Below are 17,226 nucleotides of genomic sequence, written 5' to 3'. Positions count from 1 at the left end.
GCAAATCCTTTCCACTCTACTTTACTTCCTTCTTCTTTCTGTACCATCTATGGATAGCAAGTCACTCCTAGGCTTACTTCCTCAGAACTGGATTTGATCTATTGCCTTAAATGGAATGTGGATTCTAGATCTGAAAATTTGGAAAATTTATCCTTTATATAGAATAGAACAGAATGGAATGGAATGGAATGGAATGGAATGGAATAGAATAGAATAGAATAGAATAGAATAGAATAGAATAGAAAGTTTATTGTCACTTTAAATGTACACTAATCAACATACATTAAAATGATACATTCAGCTTTCAAAAGATAACCATTTTGCATATAACCACATACACCCTTGTCCAAATCATTGATGAAGATGTTGAAGAGTGCAGGGCTTAAAACAGAGCCTTGGGGTACCCCATGGCATACTTCCCTCCATGTAGATGTAGTTCCATTGAGGACTACACATTGAGTGCGGTTGGTCAGCCAGTTATGAATCCATTTGGTGGTGATGCTGTCTAACCCACATTTTTCTATCTTATCAAGTAATAGGTTGTAGTCTACTTTATCAAATGCCTTACTGAAGTCCAAGTAATGCTCTCCTCATCTGACACAGGAAATGGAAATGTTGATTTACACGCTTCACTAAAGATAACGTATGAAGAGACCAAGTCAGATTGTTAGTTATCTGCACCCCCAGATACTTAATACTATTGACCATCTCTAAAGCTGCAGCCTTGATACAAAATAGAGTATGACTATGCTGGCTCTTTTTAAAATTAACAATGATCTCCTTTGTTTTGTTAACATTCAAAACCAGGTTATTTTTATTGCACCAGTCTACCAGCCTGTTTGTAAATTACCTGGTCTATTTTAAGTGGGGCAAGAGATGTTTCTCTAAATTGCTCTTTTCCTTTTCTCTGCCTGATCCTGAATTGCTGTAGCATATTACTTTCTCTGGACTTAATTTATGTACTTGATCATCTTGACATAATGTTTTAAAAATGGGATTCAAGAAAATTTTGCATGATAGGAGATTGCTATGTTCTTTTCTCCTGGTAGTGCAGAGAATTGGTCCCTTGAAATGCAGTTTTAGCTTATTCACCAAAAGCTGAGAGTGAGGAAAAGTGCTATTCATTGTGAAAGTGCTTATTCAGAAAATACATTATGATTGCTCTCAATAACAATGACTATAGTTATATTTGATGAATTCTGTGAATACAGAAATCATGCACATTTTTAGTAATACTGATTAAAGCAAAATGCCTTAAAATGAACTAATACCTGGTTTTTTCTTTTAAATCTTTTAGTTGATAAAAAACAAGGTGATATTGTCTTCTTGCTGGATAGCTCTATCAATTTTGGGAGAGACAATTTCCCCAATGTTGTTGAATTTATACATGACTTAATTGATGCTATTTATGATGAAGGCGATTCGATTCAAGTTGGTTTAGTACAATACAACTCTGATGTGAGTGATGAATTCTTTCTGAAGGATTTCTCTGACAAAGAGCATATCTTAGAAGCAGTGAAGAAGATAGCCTACAAAGGAGGCAGAATTGCCAATACAGGAGCAGGTGTCAAGCATATCCAAGCAAAACATTTTGTGAAGGAGGCTGGCAGCAGGAAAGACCAGAATGTCCCTCAGATTGCTGTCATTGTAACAGCAGGCAAGCCAGAAGACGATGGGGAGGCAGCAGTCTTAGGGCTGTCTCAGTCGGGTGTCAAGGTCTTTGCAGTTGGTGTGAAAAACATTGACCTGAATGAAATTACGAAGCTCTCCAGTGACAGCACAACAGCTTTTAGGGCTGCAACTCCCCAGGTCCTCTCAGAGCTCAATGAGGCTGTTCTGGTGACTCTGAATGATGTCATGAGAGAACAATTATGTCGTGGTGTGGTGGAAGTCTCCAGAGGTAAAGAAAATCTTATTCAATTTGTGTTTCTGGTTGGTTGTTGTGGGGTTTTTTTTGGTGGGTTTTTTTTTTTTGCTTTATTTTACATTTAGAGATTTATACAATTCTGTACCGTAATTTATATATGCAGCAATCTTTTGCTTTTGTTTCTCTTATTTTAATATTCAATTTCATAATAGCAAGTATAGGTAGTATTTTTATTTTTACTTATTTGTATTTAAGAAAATTTAGATGGCCACCCAACTCATTCTCACTGACTCCAGGTAGCTTAGAAAGATAAAAACCAATATAAAAAAAATAAAAAGCAATAACCACCATCTGGTGACAACAATTAGTCAATCAAAAAGTGATTTGATGGGATCCATCCCACTCTGATTTCCCAGGCTTGTTGTGAAAACTAGATCTTCAGGGCCTTGTGAAAGAATGTCAAAATGGGGGGCAATCTTCTCTCTATGAGATGATGTTCCACAGCGAGGGAACCAACACAGAGAAGACCCTTCTTCTTGGTCCTTGACTTATGATCACAATTGAGTCCAAAATTTATGTTGCCAAGCAAGACAAGTTAAGTAAGTTTTATGCCATTTTACAATCTTTATTGCTGCAGTTGTTAAGTGAATCACTGCAGTTATTAAGTTAATAACGGTTGTTAAGTAAATGTGGCTTCTTCATTGTCTTTGCTTGTCAGAAGGTCACAAAAGGCAATCACATGACCTCAGGACACTGCAACTGTCATAAATACGTGCCAGTTGCCAAGCACCAAATTCTGATCACGTGACCATGGGGATGCTGCAATGGTTGTAAATATGAAAACAGCCATAAACAACTTTTTTCAGTGCCATTGTAACTTCCAACATTCACTAAACAAATTGTTGTAAGTCAAGGACTACCTGTATGTTATATAGTCCAGTCTTAAGTGTAGCTATTTATTAACACTCAAAGTTCTGTGTTAATACAAGTTTGGGAAAAAATAACTCAAAATGGTCAGACTGTCTGGTTTTTCATAGAAAGCTGATCATAGTGTGATGTTTTGGATATTGAATCAAGTAAGGTATTAATGAACAGTGCAAACAGAGCAGTTATTCTTGACTAGAAATCCAGAAATCACTTTTATATATATTTTTTACACAGTACAATTTAACAATTGGTTCTCTAGCTACCATGCCACTTTCCCTTTACTTTATGTATGTTAGGGTTGCCATTTTTTCTATTCTAGATTGCAATCTGGATGTTATACTTGGATTTGATGTCTCAGATACTGTACAAGGGCAAAACATATTCAGTGTACAAAGAATGCTGGAATCAACAGTTGAAGATATTCTGAACAGGATCAGTCAAATGCAGAAAATTAGCTGCACTCCCAATCAGGCACCCACAGTGCGTGTAGCACTTCTGGCACAGACTCCCTCTGGAATTGTAGAAGCCTTTGATTTCTCAGAGTATCAGCCGGAGTTGTTTGAAAAGTTCCAAGCCTTGCGAAATGATGGACCATATGTGCTCACAGCAGACACCCTCAAGTCTTACCAGAATAAATTTAAAACAGCTCCTACTGGAAGTACAAAGGTAAATGTTGACTCCATTTTCATTTTTGGAAAACAAAATTTGTTTGCTGCATCAAAAGATTATTCTACGGAACCCTCCCCACCGCCCCGGTGATTGCTGTGTGGTGTACATGTATATCCTGCTGGAATAATGAAAGTAAAACAAATCGTTGTGAGTATCTAGGCTACACTGATGCAAATGAGCTGTGGTAGCGCAGTGGTTAGAATGCAGTATTGCAGGCTACTTCTGCTGATCACTAGCTGCCAGCAGTTTGGCAGATCAAATCTCACCAGGCTCAAGGTTGACTCAGTCTTACATCCTTCCGAGATGGATAAAATGAGGACCCAGATTGTTGGGGGCAATAGGCTGACTCTGTAAACCACTTAGAGAAGGCTGTAAAGCACTATGAAGCGGTATATAAGTCTAAGTGCTTGTTGCTTAAGTGCTTATATGGTATGTGACTTTTAGGAGTCTATACCTGCAGGGCTAGACCAGTCAAATTAACCAGCTGAACTGATCTACTGGAATCACAGAAGAAGAGAGGAGGGTGTATGAAAGAATATACTGTATAATAATTTGCAGCAAGTGTATTTAAAGAACTGGTCTTAGTGTGTTGCCTTGCAAAAAGTAATTGTGTCAGCAGTGTATAAGTGTTAATTGCCTACTTCTAAGAGTCCTGAGCCTCAGGCCATTCCTGGATATCAACTCGGTGACTGGCTGATGTTTTCACTGAGGAGCGCTTCACAACTTATCTTTATTAACATGAAGCTCTTTTTCAATAGGTGGTGATTCACCTAACTGATGGTATTGATGGTGCTATGGGACCATTGGCAGCTGCATCAGCGAATCTAAAGAAAGAAGGTATGTTTTGTAAAGCTTTATTTTCATACTGACATAAAAATTCCTTTAGTTGGGATTTCTGAGACTACATACATATACTCACACTGATCAAGTCTTGTAGATAAATGAATATAGAATAACCCTAAAGCATATGTCCAGTGTTTACAACCATTAATACAACATGACTCTTTAGCTTTTTATCCTTTCATTGAAATATTAAGGCCAGAGCCTTCCATGTTCATAAACATTGACAGAACTAAGTAATTTTTTTTCTTTTGCAGTTGTTTTATCACTAACATGTCCACAAGATATAATTTCATTGTTAAAACATTCTTGATAGTTTAAAATGAATGTTCCATTCTTTTCTCACTTGAAGAAGCCCCAAACCATTGCAAAATTTCTTCTTTCTGCATAAAGAATGGGGTGGGTGGGGGGTTATTCAATTACTTGTTCTTTTGGCAAGCAAATGCTGTTGTTGCTGAACTAGGTTTTCAATCCAAGATGTTCTAAGAAGTAGGCTCAGACTGTGAAAGAAAAGTACAGAATAATGGAATGTTGCTATATAAAAGCGGTATCCCTGATACTATCAAATGCTCAATTTATAAAGACCTCCAAGATCATTGCTATGGTTGAGTAAGATGGGAAACTGTTCCTGAAGATAGAAGCAAGAAGAATGTACTCCTAAACTGTTTTACATTTTAGGAATATTTGAGATTGCACTAGTAATTTGGTGCAGTTTCTTTTCAAAACAGGACAAATCTTGGAAATAAACATTTGAATCAAAATGTAATATTGGCTGCCATTATCTATATATTAATGGCACCATATTTGTCTGTGGCTTCATTCAAAGGCTTAATATAGGTTAAAGATGAAGATGTGCATTTTAATGTGTAGTGCAGTTTACCTAAACTGTAGTACTCTTAAACAAATATTTTTACAGTGGGTCCATAATGGAATGAATATAGCAATAACAAAACTCAGCTAGGGCATTCCTTCTTTTGGGGTATGGGTGGATAAAATAGGGAGTGCATGTAGCTGGAGAGAGGTTTGCATATTTTGAAATTCACAAGTTGGATGGAATTCTTATTTTAACTCTTAAGAAGCTTTGGCTAGAAGAGTAGGGACTTCTTCCACTAAGTTTCATTGGAATAAGCATATGGTCACATAGAGTCACATAGTAATCTCAGGAAGTATTGAGTAAAATGCTTTATTTTCAAAAGACCCAGACATTGTTGTGAGTGCACATTTTTAAAAAAATCTTTTTCCAAAATCTATTAATTCTTACAGGCTAATCTAAATTTTATGTGTTTCTTCAATAAAAACAATGGATAAATATGAATGTATTAGGAAAAGATGTACATGGATACACAGATGTACAATCTAACAATGGAGAAAATATTTGTCAAAATACATATATAGGTAGTCCTTGACTTACAACCACAATTGAGCTCAAAATTTCCATTGCTAACCAAGGCAGTTGTTAATTGAATTTCCCCCCATTTTACAACCTTTCTTATTTATTTATTTATTTATTTATTTATTTATTTATTTATTTATTTATTTATTTATTTGGACTTATATGCCGCCCTATCTCCGAAAGGACTCAGGGCGGCTCACAACAATAAAACACACAAAGTTCAATTTTTTTTAAAAAAAACCCCCAATAAAACTATAAAAACCATTAAAATCCCCTCTAAAACTCCTTCAGTCCAAGCGGGCCAGGCGAAATAGCCATGTTTTAAGGCCACAGCGGAAAGAGCGAAGGTCAGGGGCCACCCGGAGCCCCAGGGGGAGCTGATTCCACAGGGTAGGTGCGCCCACAGAGAAGGCCGCTCCCTAGGGGTCGCCAGCCGACATTGTCTGGCCGATGGCACCCCAAGGAGGCCCTCCCTGTGGGAATGCACTGGGCGATGGGGAGCTGTCACTGGCCGCAGATGGTCCACCAAATACCCCAGGCCTAAGCCATGTAGGGCTTTATAGGTGATTACTAGCACCTTGAATCTCACCCGGAGGGCAACTGGTAGCCAATGCAGGTCCTGCAGGAGAGGTGTAACATGAGAGTGTCAGGACACTCCCATCACTACCCACGCGGCTGCATTCTGCACCAGCTGAAGCCTCTGAGTGGTCTTCAGGGGCAGCCCCATGTAGAGAGCATTGCAGTAGTCGATCCGGGAGGTGACAAGCGCATGAGTGACTGTGCGTAAGGCATCCAGGTCCAGACAAATCTGGGCAAATACTCCCCTGGTCACGGTCGTAACATGATCTTCCACAGTCAGCCATGAATCCAGGAGGACGCCTAAGTTGCATGCCCTATCAACAGGGGGCAACACCTCACCCCCTATAACCAGCAATGGAATATTCCCTTGGAACCAAGTTGCCGGTATCCACAGCCACTCCGACTTGGCAGCCTGTTCCTCCCCATCCAGAGCCACACCACTTCCAGGCACTGGGACATCATGTTGAGGGCATCACTGGGCTGATTTGGGATGGATATAAAAAGTTGGGTATCATCAGCATACTGATGATACCCCACCCCAAAACCATGGATGATCTCCCCCAGTGGCTTCATATAGATGTTGAACAGAAGGGGAGAGAGGACTGACCCCTGAGGGACCCCACAAGTGAGGGGCCTCGAGGCAGACCTCTGTCCCCCTGCCAACACCGCTTGCAAACGCCCGGAGAGGTAGGAGGAGAACCACTATAGAACAGTGCCTCCCACTCCCAACCCCTCAAGGCGTCGCAGTAGGATACCATGGTCGATGGTATCAAAAGCTGCTGAGAGATCTAATAGAACCAGGACAGAGGAATATCTCTTGTCCCAAGCCCTCCAGAGATCATCCACCAGTGCAACCAATGCCGTCTCCGTGCTATACCCGGGCTTGAAACCCGACTGGCACGGGTCCAGATATAATGTTTCATCCAGGGCCTACGGGAGCTGATGTGCCACCACGCTCTCAACAACCTTCGCAATAAAGTCTTTCTTACCACAGTTGTTAAGTGAATCACTGCAGTTATTAATTTGATAACATGTTGTTAAGTGAATTGGATTTCCCATTGATTTTGTTTGTCAGAAGGTCGCAAAAGTTGATCACATGAGCCTGGGACAATGCTGCAATGACTGTAAGTTTCTAGTAACTTTGAACAGTCATTAAAAATGGTTGTAAGTCAAGGACTACCTGTAATACAGACTCAGTTACTTTTTTAAAAAGCATACATTAAGAGAATAATGTTGACTGCTTTAAAAGGGTGGCCTTTTGGAGATTATAGAATAAAACAAATTTAAGATTGAGAAATTGAGGGGGAAAGAGAAGCTAAATAGAACCAGCTTATTTAATCCTTTCTCAGATAGATAACAGGATAGAATTCTATAGGATAAACATTATCCTTCAGGGATTATGAACAATTATTCAAGATGGATCCCCCCCCCCCATGTTCTCTAGGTGTCAAGGCTCTTATTCTTGTTGGGTTGGACCGAGTATCTAATTTTGAAGAAGCAATGAAACTGGAATTTGGACGTGGCTTTACTTATAATAGGCCTCTCCAAGTGAATCAGCTGGATTTAGATTTTGAAGTGACAGAACAATTGGTAAATAACTGAAGTCTATACTTTATTCTTAATGACATTAAAAAATGTTAATGGATATATATTTGAAAGTACCTATTATGTAACAATATTGCATTTTTGAAGATATGTAACCATGGTTTTTTTATGATACATAATGTACATTTTGTCCATAAAAATGTAACTTCTGTGAAGTTTCAGAGATGGAAAACAAAAAATTTCAAAGCAGTTGCCCTCAAAGAGGAAGGGGTTTATGTAAGCCATGTTATTTGTTCTTCTCATATAACATTTTCTATATTAGTGAATGGCCTGATCGATTACCACCCAGATACTGTTTAAACAGTCTCTGCTGGCCTGTCACATCTTTCTGGGCATTGCAAAGGCTATTTGTGGCTGCTGTCCTTAAATGAATTATGATGAAAATTTCATCCCTTGTCCAGAGTTATTGAACTGGGAAACTGCTGTGCCAAATCAGTATCCCAGATGGATCAATCAATAAAGCTAATTTGAAGGTTACTATACAGCAGACTAATGTCTGCTAAATTCCTGAATTAGACCCATATTAAAACTGAGACATTTTGTATATTCTTACAAATCAGTATAGTACATCACTGTTGTTAACTCTATAATACAGTTGAGGAAAAGGGATATTAAAGTTAAGAGAGAAGCTTGCTAAAGGCTGCCTGATGAGACTGTGGTAGGGGTAAAATATGAACCAGCAGTTTTCTGATTTGTATGTCAATTTCCCATCTTTCATGCTGCAAGAGCGCTCTGTGATATAGTTTTGTTAGCATGATTGCAACTTATCTAACTATATACTAAGGTTGCATAGTATTTCAGATTTGAAAGTGAAAGCATTCTTTGGAGTTACTTGGCATCTCCATGTTCTCTGCAAGATCTTTGACCCTTCCAAGCAGAAGTGTGCACAGCCCCACTAAATATTCCAGGGGTTTAAGGCAGGGGTGGGTTCTACTTACCTTTACTACCGGTTTGCAATGGGAGCGCACACATATGCTTGCTTCGCTCACACGTGCTTCTGCTCATGCGCAGATCATCCATTATGATGTATGGGCAGGTGGGCGGAGCCTCCCGCTGCTTTTACTACCAGTTTGCAAGAACCGGACAGAACCGGGAGCAATCCACCACTGGTTTAAGGTTTCTTGGATTCCTGACTTTCCCCTCAATCTTCCCACACAATGTATTCTAGATTAGGGTGTATCCATTCTTGAAAGATTGGTATTGGCCATTTGCGGTAAACTAGAGAAGTGTCACAGCCTGATGAGCAAATTCTACTTTATTATAAAGTTACATTGACAGAATCTTCCAAGTATGAAAGTACAACTACTGCCACCCATTCCCCAGTCTCCTTTATAACCAGAAAAACTAGAAAACATCTCTTCTTGATCTCCTGCCCTGCCCACTCCACTCCTCCTTTGTGGAGGAGTCCTTAATTGGCTCATATATTTATCTTTCAGCCTGTTTTAGCACTGTTGTCTTTGAGAAATGTATTAGTTTTTCAACATCTGATCAATTACTATATTAATAATGTTTCTCCTCCTTGTTTTCAGTACTTTTTTCATTCTCCAAGGTATCATTTCAGTTAAAGCTCAATATTGCACAAATGTAACTGTGGACAACATCAAGTGCACATATGTGCATTTTAATGATCTATTTTTTACTTAATTAGTAGTCTGTTTTATTCAGGACAATATTGCAGAAAGATCATGTTGTGGAGTCCCATGCAAATGTTCTGGACAACGGGGAGACAGAGGATTTCCAGGCACAGTTGGACCAAAGGTGAGATGTTTAACATGGGTTTTACAGTTTATAATAAGGCATCTATAGTATGGGAATGAGGTGGATCTATTCCAAGGAGAAATACAAAAGATGCCCAAGGTTTTGAACTCACTTGCAGTGATTCTCTGGATCCCAGCAGTTCTTGTATAGTGATCTCTATATTGTACTCATGATGTCTTATCTAGAAAGCATGTTTTTATCTATGATGTCCATTTTATGTACTTAAATTTCTAGTGTTAAAATTGATATGAATTTCATTTCAGCACCTTGTTTAACAAAAGCTTTTGGTTCAGAATTTGGAGTTTCTAGAGTTAGTTTTGATACTCAGTATCACATTTTACCTGTGCTTGACAGTACTTCATGAAAGATTTAAATAATAGAATGCAACTCTATAGTTGGCTTTGCTATGTAGGTGAAACTCTATAAACAAATTATATATTGATCTGTGCATTAGAGATATAATTTTAAATGAGTGAGATAACACGAATGCTCTCAATATATATAAAATTAGAAAATCATACCTGTGGCTGGAAAGGGTTAAATTTAAAAGATAGCACCGAGGCACTGATCATAGCAGCATAAGAAAAAGGCTTGAAGCATCAGGTGTTTCGAAGCACGGGTCTACCATATTAGACAGGATCCAAGGTGCAGACTATGCAGAGGGACCCCAGAAACAGTCCAATATCATACTGGCAGGATGTAAGATGCAGGCAGGAACAGCATACACTAAATGGCACAACCATGTTGCTGTATTTTACATCTGCACAATGTATGGGCCCAAACCCAGATAAGATATTCCACAGAAGGTCATGGAGCATAACAGGGCTAAGATCCTGTGGGACTTCCAGATCCAGATGGACAGACAGGTACTAGGCAATCAACCAGCCATTATGGTAGTAGACAAGGAGCAGAAGACAGTGGCAGTAATAGATGTAGCAGTGCCAAGTGACAGCAACATCAGAAAGAAATAGTATGAGAAACTGAAGATGTTTCAGGGCCTGAAGGAGGAACTGGAGAGGATGTGGAAAGTAAAGGCCAAAGTGGTCTCAGTGGTGATAGGAGTGTTTGGGGCTGTGACTCCTAACCTGGAAGAATACACGCCCCCTGTCCCGTCCTCCTCCTCCCCCCCCCGCATGCACACACACACACACACACACACACACACACACACACACACACACACACACTGTCTATGTATAATCTCAAGCTTTTTTGAGATCATATTCAGATATTTATTGCAATGACTTACTATATTTTCTTTGTAAAAAGGCAGAATTGGGCTTAAAGATTAAATATAGGATATTCATCTCAAGTTTATGTATAAATATGTTCTCTGTGTTTTAAAGGGAATTCCAGGGGAAAATGGCTATAGAGGTTATCCAGGAGATGAAGGTGGACTGGTGAGTAAATGTTTCTTAACAGCTGAACTTCTACTTGCAGTAGCAAGGAAACAAAAGAAAACCAGCAATACTTTTGCTGTGAAGATGGATGGAGGGATGGAGGCGGAGGAGGAGGAGGAAGGAAGGAATATGGTACCACAACTTTAGTGCTGCAACAGTCTTTGGTTCATGATGAGCAGAATATTAGCAACATTTTGATTTTTTCTTCCATACTATATATAGATTAAAACACAGGCTATCTTTTCTTACCTGCTATGCACAATAACAAAAGATCCAAACCTTATCTAGAGTTTTCACATGCCGTTTATATTCCATGTGAATCTGGAATCATGTATTGCCAATATATATACAGTATAGAGATACACACACACACACACACAAAGACAGACATACAGACACATATAGATACACATCCAGATTAAATATGCCATTAAGAGACATGTCTCTATTTACACAGTTTCTTAACATGGACAAACAGCAGGGCATTAGGGTGTCATATAAAACATTGTAACACTACTATCCAATGCTGAAAGGCTAATGTTAAGCTAAAAAACTTCTCTCTTATGGAAATCAAGTGGAGATAACTAAGGAGGCAATAATCCTATTCTTTTGCATCTAGAGTGCAAGGTACTTCACTAAAAAAGAAAAGAACAAAGAGGAATTGGGTATGGGTAAACTTCTGCACTCCCTCCATCCTGCTCTATGTAATCAAGGACTAGGGAGCCTCTTAGTGAGGATTTTTTGAGGCATGTGTTGGGCAGATTGTGATTGTGTCGATGTTAGGAGGAGCACTAAATGTCCTCTCAGAACTGTGTATCAAAAATCGTCACTGTAATCCGGCTTTAAATTTTCAATTTGTGCACACAGAAGTCTTTCTAAAGCTTATTGCTAGCTGGGAAACATTTCTGAGAGCATTGCTATTGAGGTTGGAGTCACATCTTTGCTTGAGACAAGCTTTGGAATGAAGTCCATTATTCTAGTATTGCATTTTATATGTCTCATTGCCATGCTGGAGTTTGATTGAATTTTGAGCAGGCACATGTGCATGTGTTTGGATGAAGGATATAAAAGAAAATTTGCCTCCATGAAAGAAAGTTAGACCCTATGACCTTGCTTATTGCAAGTTAACTGGATCCCAATGGCCCTGGATCAATTATGATCTTTGGACTGATCACCTGTTTTGCATTATAAAAACTATATACTTTTAGTTGACAGGATTGTCTGAATGTAGCATGATAGAAATGTTCCATATTCGAATAATATCCGATGTAATATTCTTGTTGCAGAATTTGACATCTCCTTTCCTTTCTAGTATTCATGTGCCCATTTTCTTTAACTGCCATCACTCAGAAATATGTTTGCTGACTCTCATACTTCTTTCTTTTTTGTCCAAGGGTGAACGTGGACCCCCCGGGATAAATGGAACCCAAGGTTTCCAAGGCTGCCCAGGTGAAAGGGGAATGAAGGTAAAGGAAGAGAATTGGGCTTTACAGAAGAAGAACACATACTGTATAGACTTCTCAATAGACACCAATCCAATTTATACTAGTTCACTACTTCCACATTATAGCATTTGATAGAAAATTACTCAATAGTATTGTCCAAATACTTTTGGGGGTGGGGTGGGGAACTGGTGGTTGAAGGCAAGCTCTGAGAAGAAAAGGAGAGTAAGAAAAGAAAGTTTCCAGAAGTTAGAAACAGAATATATTTATTGAATTTACCTTAACCAATCATAGCCTACACACCTTCCCTAAACAGGCAGTGAGATTTCAGTGGATTTTTTTTAAAAAATAAAGTGTATGCATCAAACTGTGGTCTTTACAGATAAATTGAGACTTTCTTACTCATTGAGAAACAATCTTTTTTGCTGTTTTTTGTTTTCTATTTATTTTTGTCTTCTATTTATTTTGAGGCCATTCCAACTTTTCCTTAATTTTATAGAAAAATGGAAATAATTCTAATTGTGATGATTATCTGAATATTTTTTGACTGCTCATTTTCCTCTGTAGCTGTAGGTTTTGAGAAATTGAATAAAATTTTAATAGATAAATGACAATTCTTTCTTTTTTGTAGGGGGGCCGTGGATTCCCAGGAGAAAAGGTACTTAACAATTTCAATATAACGGAAGAAAAAAGAATATACATTTCCTTGTCTTATACTTTTCTCATTGTCAATTTCACCTCAGTATTTCTTTTTTGAGATTATAATAATTAATTACTTTCTTTGATTCTGTAGGGCGAATTAGGGGAAAATGGGCTTGATGGAATAGACGGAGAAGAGGTGAGTCATTTGAGTTACTTTTTGGACTAATAAAGAACATGAAATAACATTTCTTTCTGGTTAGAACTCATTTCAGTAACACACTTTGATTAATAAATACAATTAATTTGGTTGCTTTTGCCAGGGAGAGAGAGGCTTTCCAGGTGTTCCTGGGGAGAGGGGGAGCCCTGGTAGACAGGTAAGTGTATTTTTTTTTAATTATTATTCCAAAACTTCAAAATTGAAAAGAAAAAACTCCAAACAACCAAATAATGTATTGCTTGTTATAGAGCTACAAGAGACTTTTGGGAAATCAGCAAAGGTCTCAGATATTTTTGTTTTCTTCAATAAAGTCCTAACTGGAGAGACTAATCAGAGATAAAATGTAGCCCAGTTGTATCTCTGAATAGGCCATTCACTGGGGAAAAAAATGGAGATGCCTGGTCTAGTATCCTTTCTCTGGTTATTCTCTTGCTAGAAATATCAGCCAGGGCAAGGTGAAAGTCACATTAATTACAGGATTCCATTGTTATGGGCAAAGGTTTGATATTACGGAAATTATTTCTTCATAGGGTGGCAGAGGAAGCAAAGGAGAAATAGGAGACCCAGGTGACCATGGACTTCGAGGCAATCCGGTAAATATGTTGAAAGATACTGAGATGTCTATACTTTAGACTTCTAATTCCAGGAACAAAGAAAAAAAGGGAGAGAGATTTTTTTCTTTATATCTTTTTTTCTTTCCTTTCTCTTTCATATTTACTATATTTTTAAATGTACTTATTATATATGTAAAATCTTTTAGTAATAACTAATTTAAAAAAGATTTAAAATTGTAGCAGATTTAAGATGTTAACTATCAGAATGGGTAGGCTTGACACTTGCAACAATTACTTTACTCTTATTGAAATCTTGAGGTCTATGAGGTAAAAGGGTGTAAAATCAGAGGTCAGGAGAGCAGTACAGGACACTTCAAAGCACATGCTGAGGCTAGGAAATTGTTTTCAGAACTATGCTACCAGTCCAGTTCTATTTTTTTCTCAGTCTCCTCTATTTCAGAATCTATTGGCTGTTTAGTAAAGACCAATCCCTGTAATGGGAAGTTGGGCAAGATGAAGCATCTGCAAAGGTGCATGCTATTGATTTCTAAACTTGTATCTGCTCTGAGCTGGAAATAGTTGGGAGAATACAATGTCATGAGTGAGGCAATATCCAGAGGGAAAGGAGTAGTAGAACCTGGAGGTGGAGTAAAAACAGAATCAGCCTAGAATCTCTACATAGCCACAAATGGACTAAGTCCAATCACTCTTGAATTCTGTTTACCCTTATCCTTAATTGACTAGATTCCTAGGCATAGGCATGAATTGTAATAAATCAGTTTAATTGAAACTTCACCTGTGGTCCTCTGACCATATCTTGAGTTATAACCTGTGCATCTTCACCCTTTCACATTCATGTTTTTAATTCTCAGTTTCTTCTTTCTAATTTATTAAGAGATCTGTGAATTTTGGTTGCTTATCAAAGCTGCCAGGAGAGATTCATTACATAACTGTCATCTAGCAGTTAAACAGGAAAAAATAATCAGAAAAGAGAGGCAACAATCCCAATTCAGCATCACAATACATGGACTAAAATCTAGATCGTAAAGACATTTGTTTCTGCTTAAATTCTTCTAAAAATAATCTGAATCAATGAGAATTCTCATCCATTCTTAATGAAGTTTTTTTTCCATTTCATGCAAATATTAAATTATGTGCAGGATAGAATACAAGCAACCAGTACCCCAAATTCCACGGGTAAGACAAAATTTTCGTCAGTGCAATTTTGGGCCATAAAAGATTTAAACCCAAAATTATTCTGCTTTGTAAACCCAAGCAAGCTAGAATCTTTCCAAGAGGCCCAGGGAATGATTAAAGTTATCTTTCCATGTCTATTTCCCAATGTAAATATGTTAGTTAGCTGAAGAAGTTATCAAACAAGGTCAAAGCATTCAGTAATGTGAACAAGGTCTGTGTATCAAGGTCTATTTCTAAGTAAGGATTTCTCTTCCTGTAGTCTAGTGTCCTAAATATGCACCCATGCACTTAGAAAAGTTTGAGAGATGAAGAAAGCCCTCGGTTACAAGATGAGCTTTGTGGATATGTCAGGATTGAAAACAATCTTTCTCTGAACTACATCCATCACTATGTTATAAACTGTGTTATAAACATTTAATAACTTTTGTCTCACTCTGCTTGCTTTTCATTGCTCTGGCTGCTTCCAGGGTACTTTTGGAACCGATAGCACTGACAGAGGACCCAAAGGCGAAAAGGGAGAACTTGGACCACCGGTAAAATATCAATCCTTGGATTTGTAGGAGGGTTAGACAGAGATGCTTGGGAGGCTGTCCTAGAACTTCCAAAATCCAGTTGAAATTGTTTGGGAGAATTTAATGCAATCTATTGACTGGACTAATTATCTTACCAAAAAAAAAAAAAGTAAAGCTGCACAAGACTATGAGACAATTAACCAGTGGAACAGCTTACCTTTAGAAGTTGTGGGTGCTCCATCACTGGAGGTTTTTAAGAAAAGATTGGACAGCCATAAGTCTGAAATGGTATATGGTCTCCTGCTTGAGCAGGGGGCTGGACTAGAAGACCTCCAAGATCCCTTCCAACTCTGTTATTCTGTTACAGACAATTTTGGTTTTCTCATAATAGAAATGGGAGGGATGAAGAATAAAAGTTAATCAATTAAAGATGAAATCAATCACTAGGTCAGATCAACTGGTCAGATCAATCCAGAAAACAACATAATATAATAATTTAGTATATCAGTAAGGAGACTATTCTGGGTAAAATATAAAACTAATAATTTCTCCATCTCAAGTTTTTCCATCCTATAAAACACTCTATTTGAATTAATGATGGCATGAGCCCTAAAATCTCTCTAGTTTGAGAGAAAACTTAGCCAGTTTTTGAAAATCAATATAAATCCTACCTTGTTTCCTCATTATAGTGTTTTATGAAAAAAAGAAAGATTTTTTGGCACCAGAGCTTAATTGAGTTCTAGAATTGGAATGAAGTGAGGTTAGAATCTTTCTCAATTACCCCATTCCAGGATCCATTCATATCAAAAACACAAACCTAATTTAAAAGAAGAAAAGAGAAAATTTCAAAAATACTTTCTACTAAAATGTTTTTATTGTCCTGTTGTAACTTACATATGTCTCTTGTTTAGTGATAAACAATTCCAGTGTTTTGTATTCTTACAGGGAGAACTTGGAAGAGATGGACCACGAGGTGACGCAGGAGGGGCTGGAAGAGATGTGTGTATAATTTTCCCTGCTATTTAATTTGCTAATAACATAGTTTCTACAATAATAGACATTGTGTGTGTGTGTGTGTGTGTATGTATGCATGTATGTATGTATGTATGACAAATGTTTGAATACTATGCATTATCAAATTTAGTTCATGGATGATTTAGAATAATATAGGAACGCTTTAGGTAAGATTCCATAATTGTATGGGATTTGTGCTGAGATTCACACTTTAAAAGCTAATGTATTTGTTTAATTTCTAATATTTTGATATTTACTAAACCAAACCGAGGTAGGTAGTGGGGAGAAGAGGAAAATAATAAATGGGAAAAGAATTCAATAAAGACTGTTAATTGTGTTGCACTTTTGTCAATAGAGTTGCATTACTCAAGAGAAGCTCGTGTAGAATCCCTTGATTAAGTGTCTGAATATGAAATATTGAATAATTCATTGGCTTTGATTAGAGGTGATGTGAATTAATGTGATGCAAAACTTTGAACTGGACAGAGAACTAGGAAAGATAGCCTAGTGGCATTAATAGTTTTGTCCCTGTGATAAAAGAAAGAAAGAACCCTTACTTTCACAAGTAACAATCTCAGATGAAGATGGGAAGATACATATCTTGATTCCA

The 17,226-nt window shown here is 37.7% G+C and overlaps 1 protein-coding gene across 23 annotated transcripts in view; it reads left to right on the top strand.

Annotated features, from left to right (window-relative positions):
* Window positions 1-17,226, top strand: part of COL6A3 (collagen type VI alpha 3 chain) — a 151,456-nt gene that overhangs the window by 81,379 nt on the left and 52,851 nt on the right. For all 23 annotated transcript variants that reach the window (XM_087885859.1, XM_087885845.1, XM_087885855.1 and 20 more), the window contains 13 exons: window positions 1,298-1,900; window positions 3,114-3,460; window positions 4,222-4,300; window positions 7,720-7,865; window positions 9,546-9,638; window positions 10,985-11,038; window positions 12,433-12,504; window positions 13,112-13,138; window positions 13,274-13,318; window positions 13,443-13,496; window positions 13,870-13,932; window positions 15,558-15,623; window positions 16,548-16,601. In XM_087885859.1, coding sequence (XP_087741985.1) covers window positions 1,298-1,900; window positions 3,114-3,460; window positions 4,222-4,300; window positions 7,720-7,865; window positions 9,546-9,638; window positions 10,985-11,038; window positions 12,433-12,504; window positions 13,112-13,138; window positions 13,274-13,318; window positions 13,443-13,496; window positions 13,870-13,932; window positions 15,558-15,623; window positions 16,548-16,601 — 1,703 coding nt within the window. The remainder of the gene's footprint in view (window positions 1-1,297; window positions 1,901-3,113; window positions 3,461-4,221; window positions 4,301-7,719; window positions 7,866-9,545; window positions 9,639-10,984; window positions 11,039-12,432; window positions 12,505-13,111; window positions 13,139-13,273; window positions 13,319-13,442; window positions 13,497-13,869; window positions 13,933-15,557; window positions 15,624-16,547; window positions 16,602-17,226) is intronic.

Source organism: Pantherophis guttatus, chromosome 1, assembly GCF_059756535.1.
Source record: "Pantherophis guttatus breed Tessera chromosome 1, ASM5975653v1, whole genome shotgun sequence".
Classification (NCBI taxonomy): domain Eukaryota; kingdom Metazoa; phylum Chordata; class Lepidosauria; order Squamata; family Colubridae; genus Pantherophis; species Pantherophis guttatus.
Note: the sequence above shows the minus strand (reverse complement) of the source record. Positions and strands in the feature narration are given on the sequence as shown.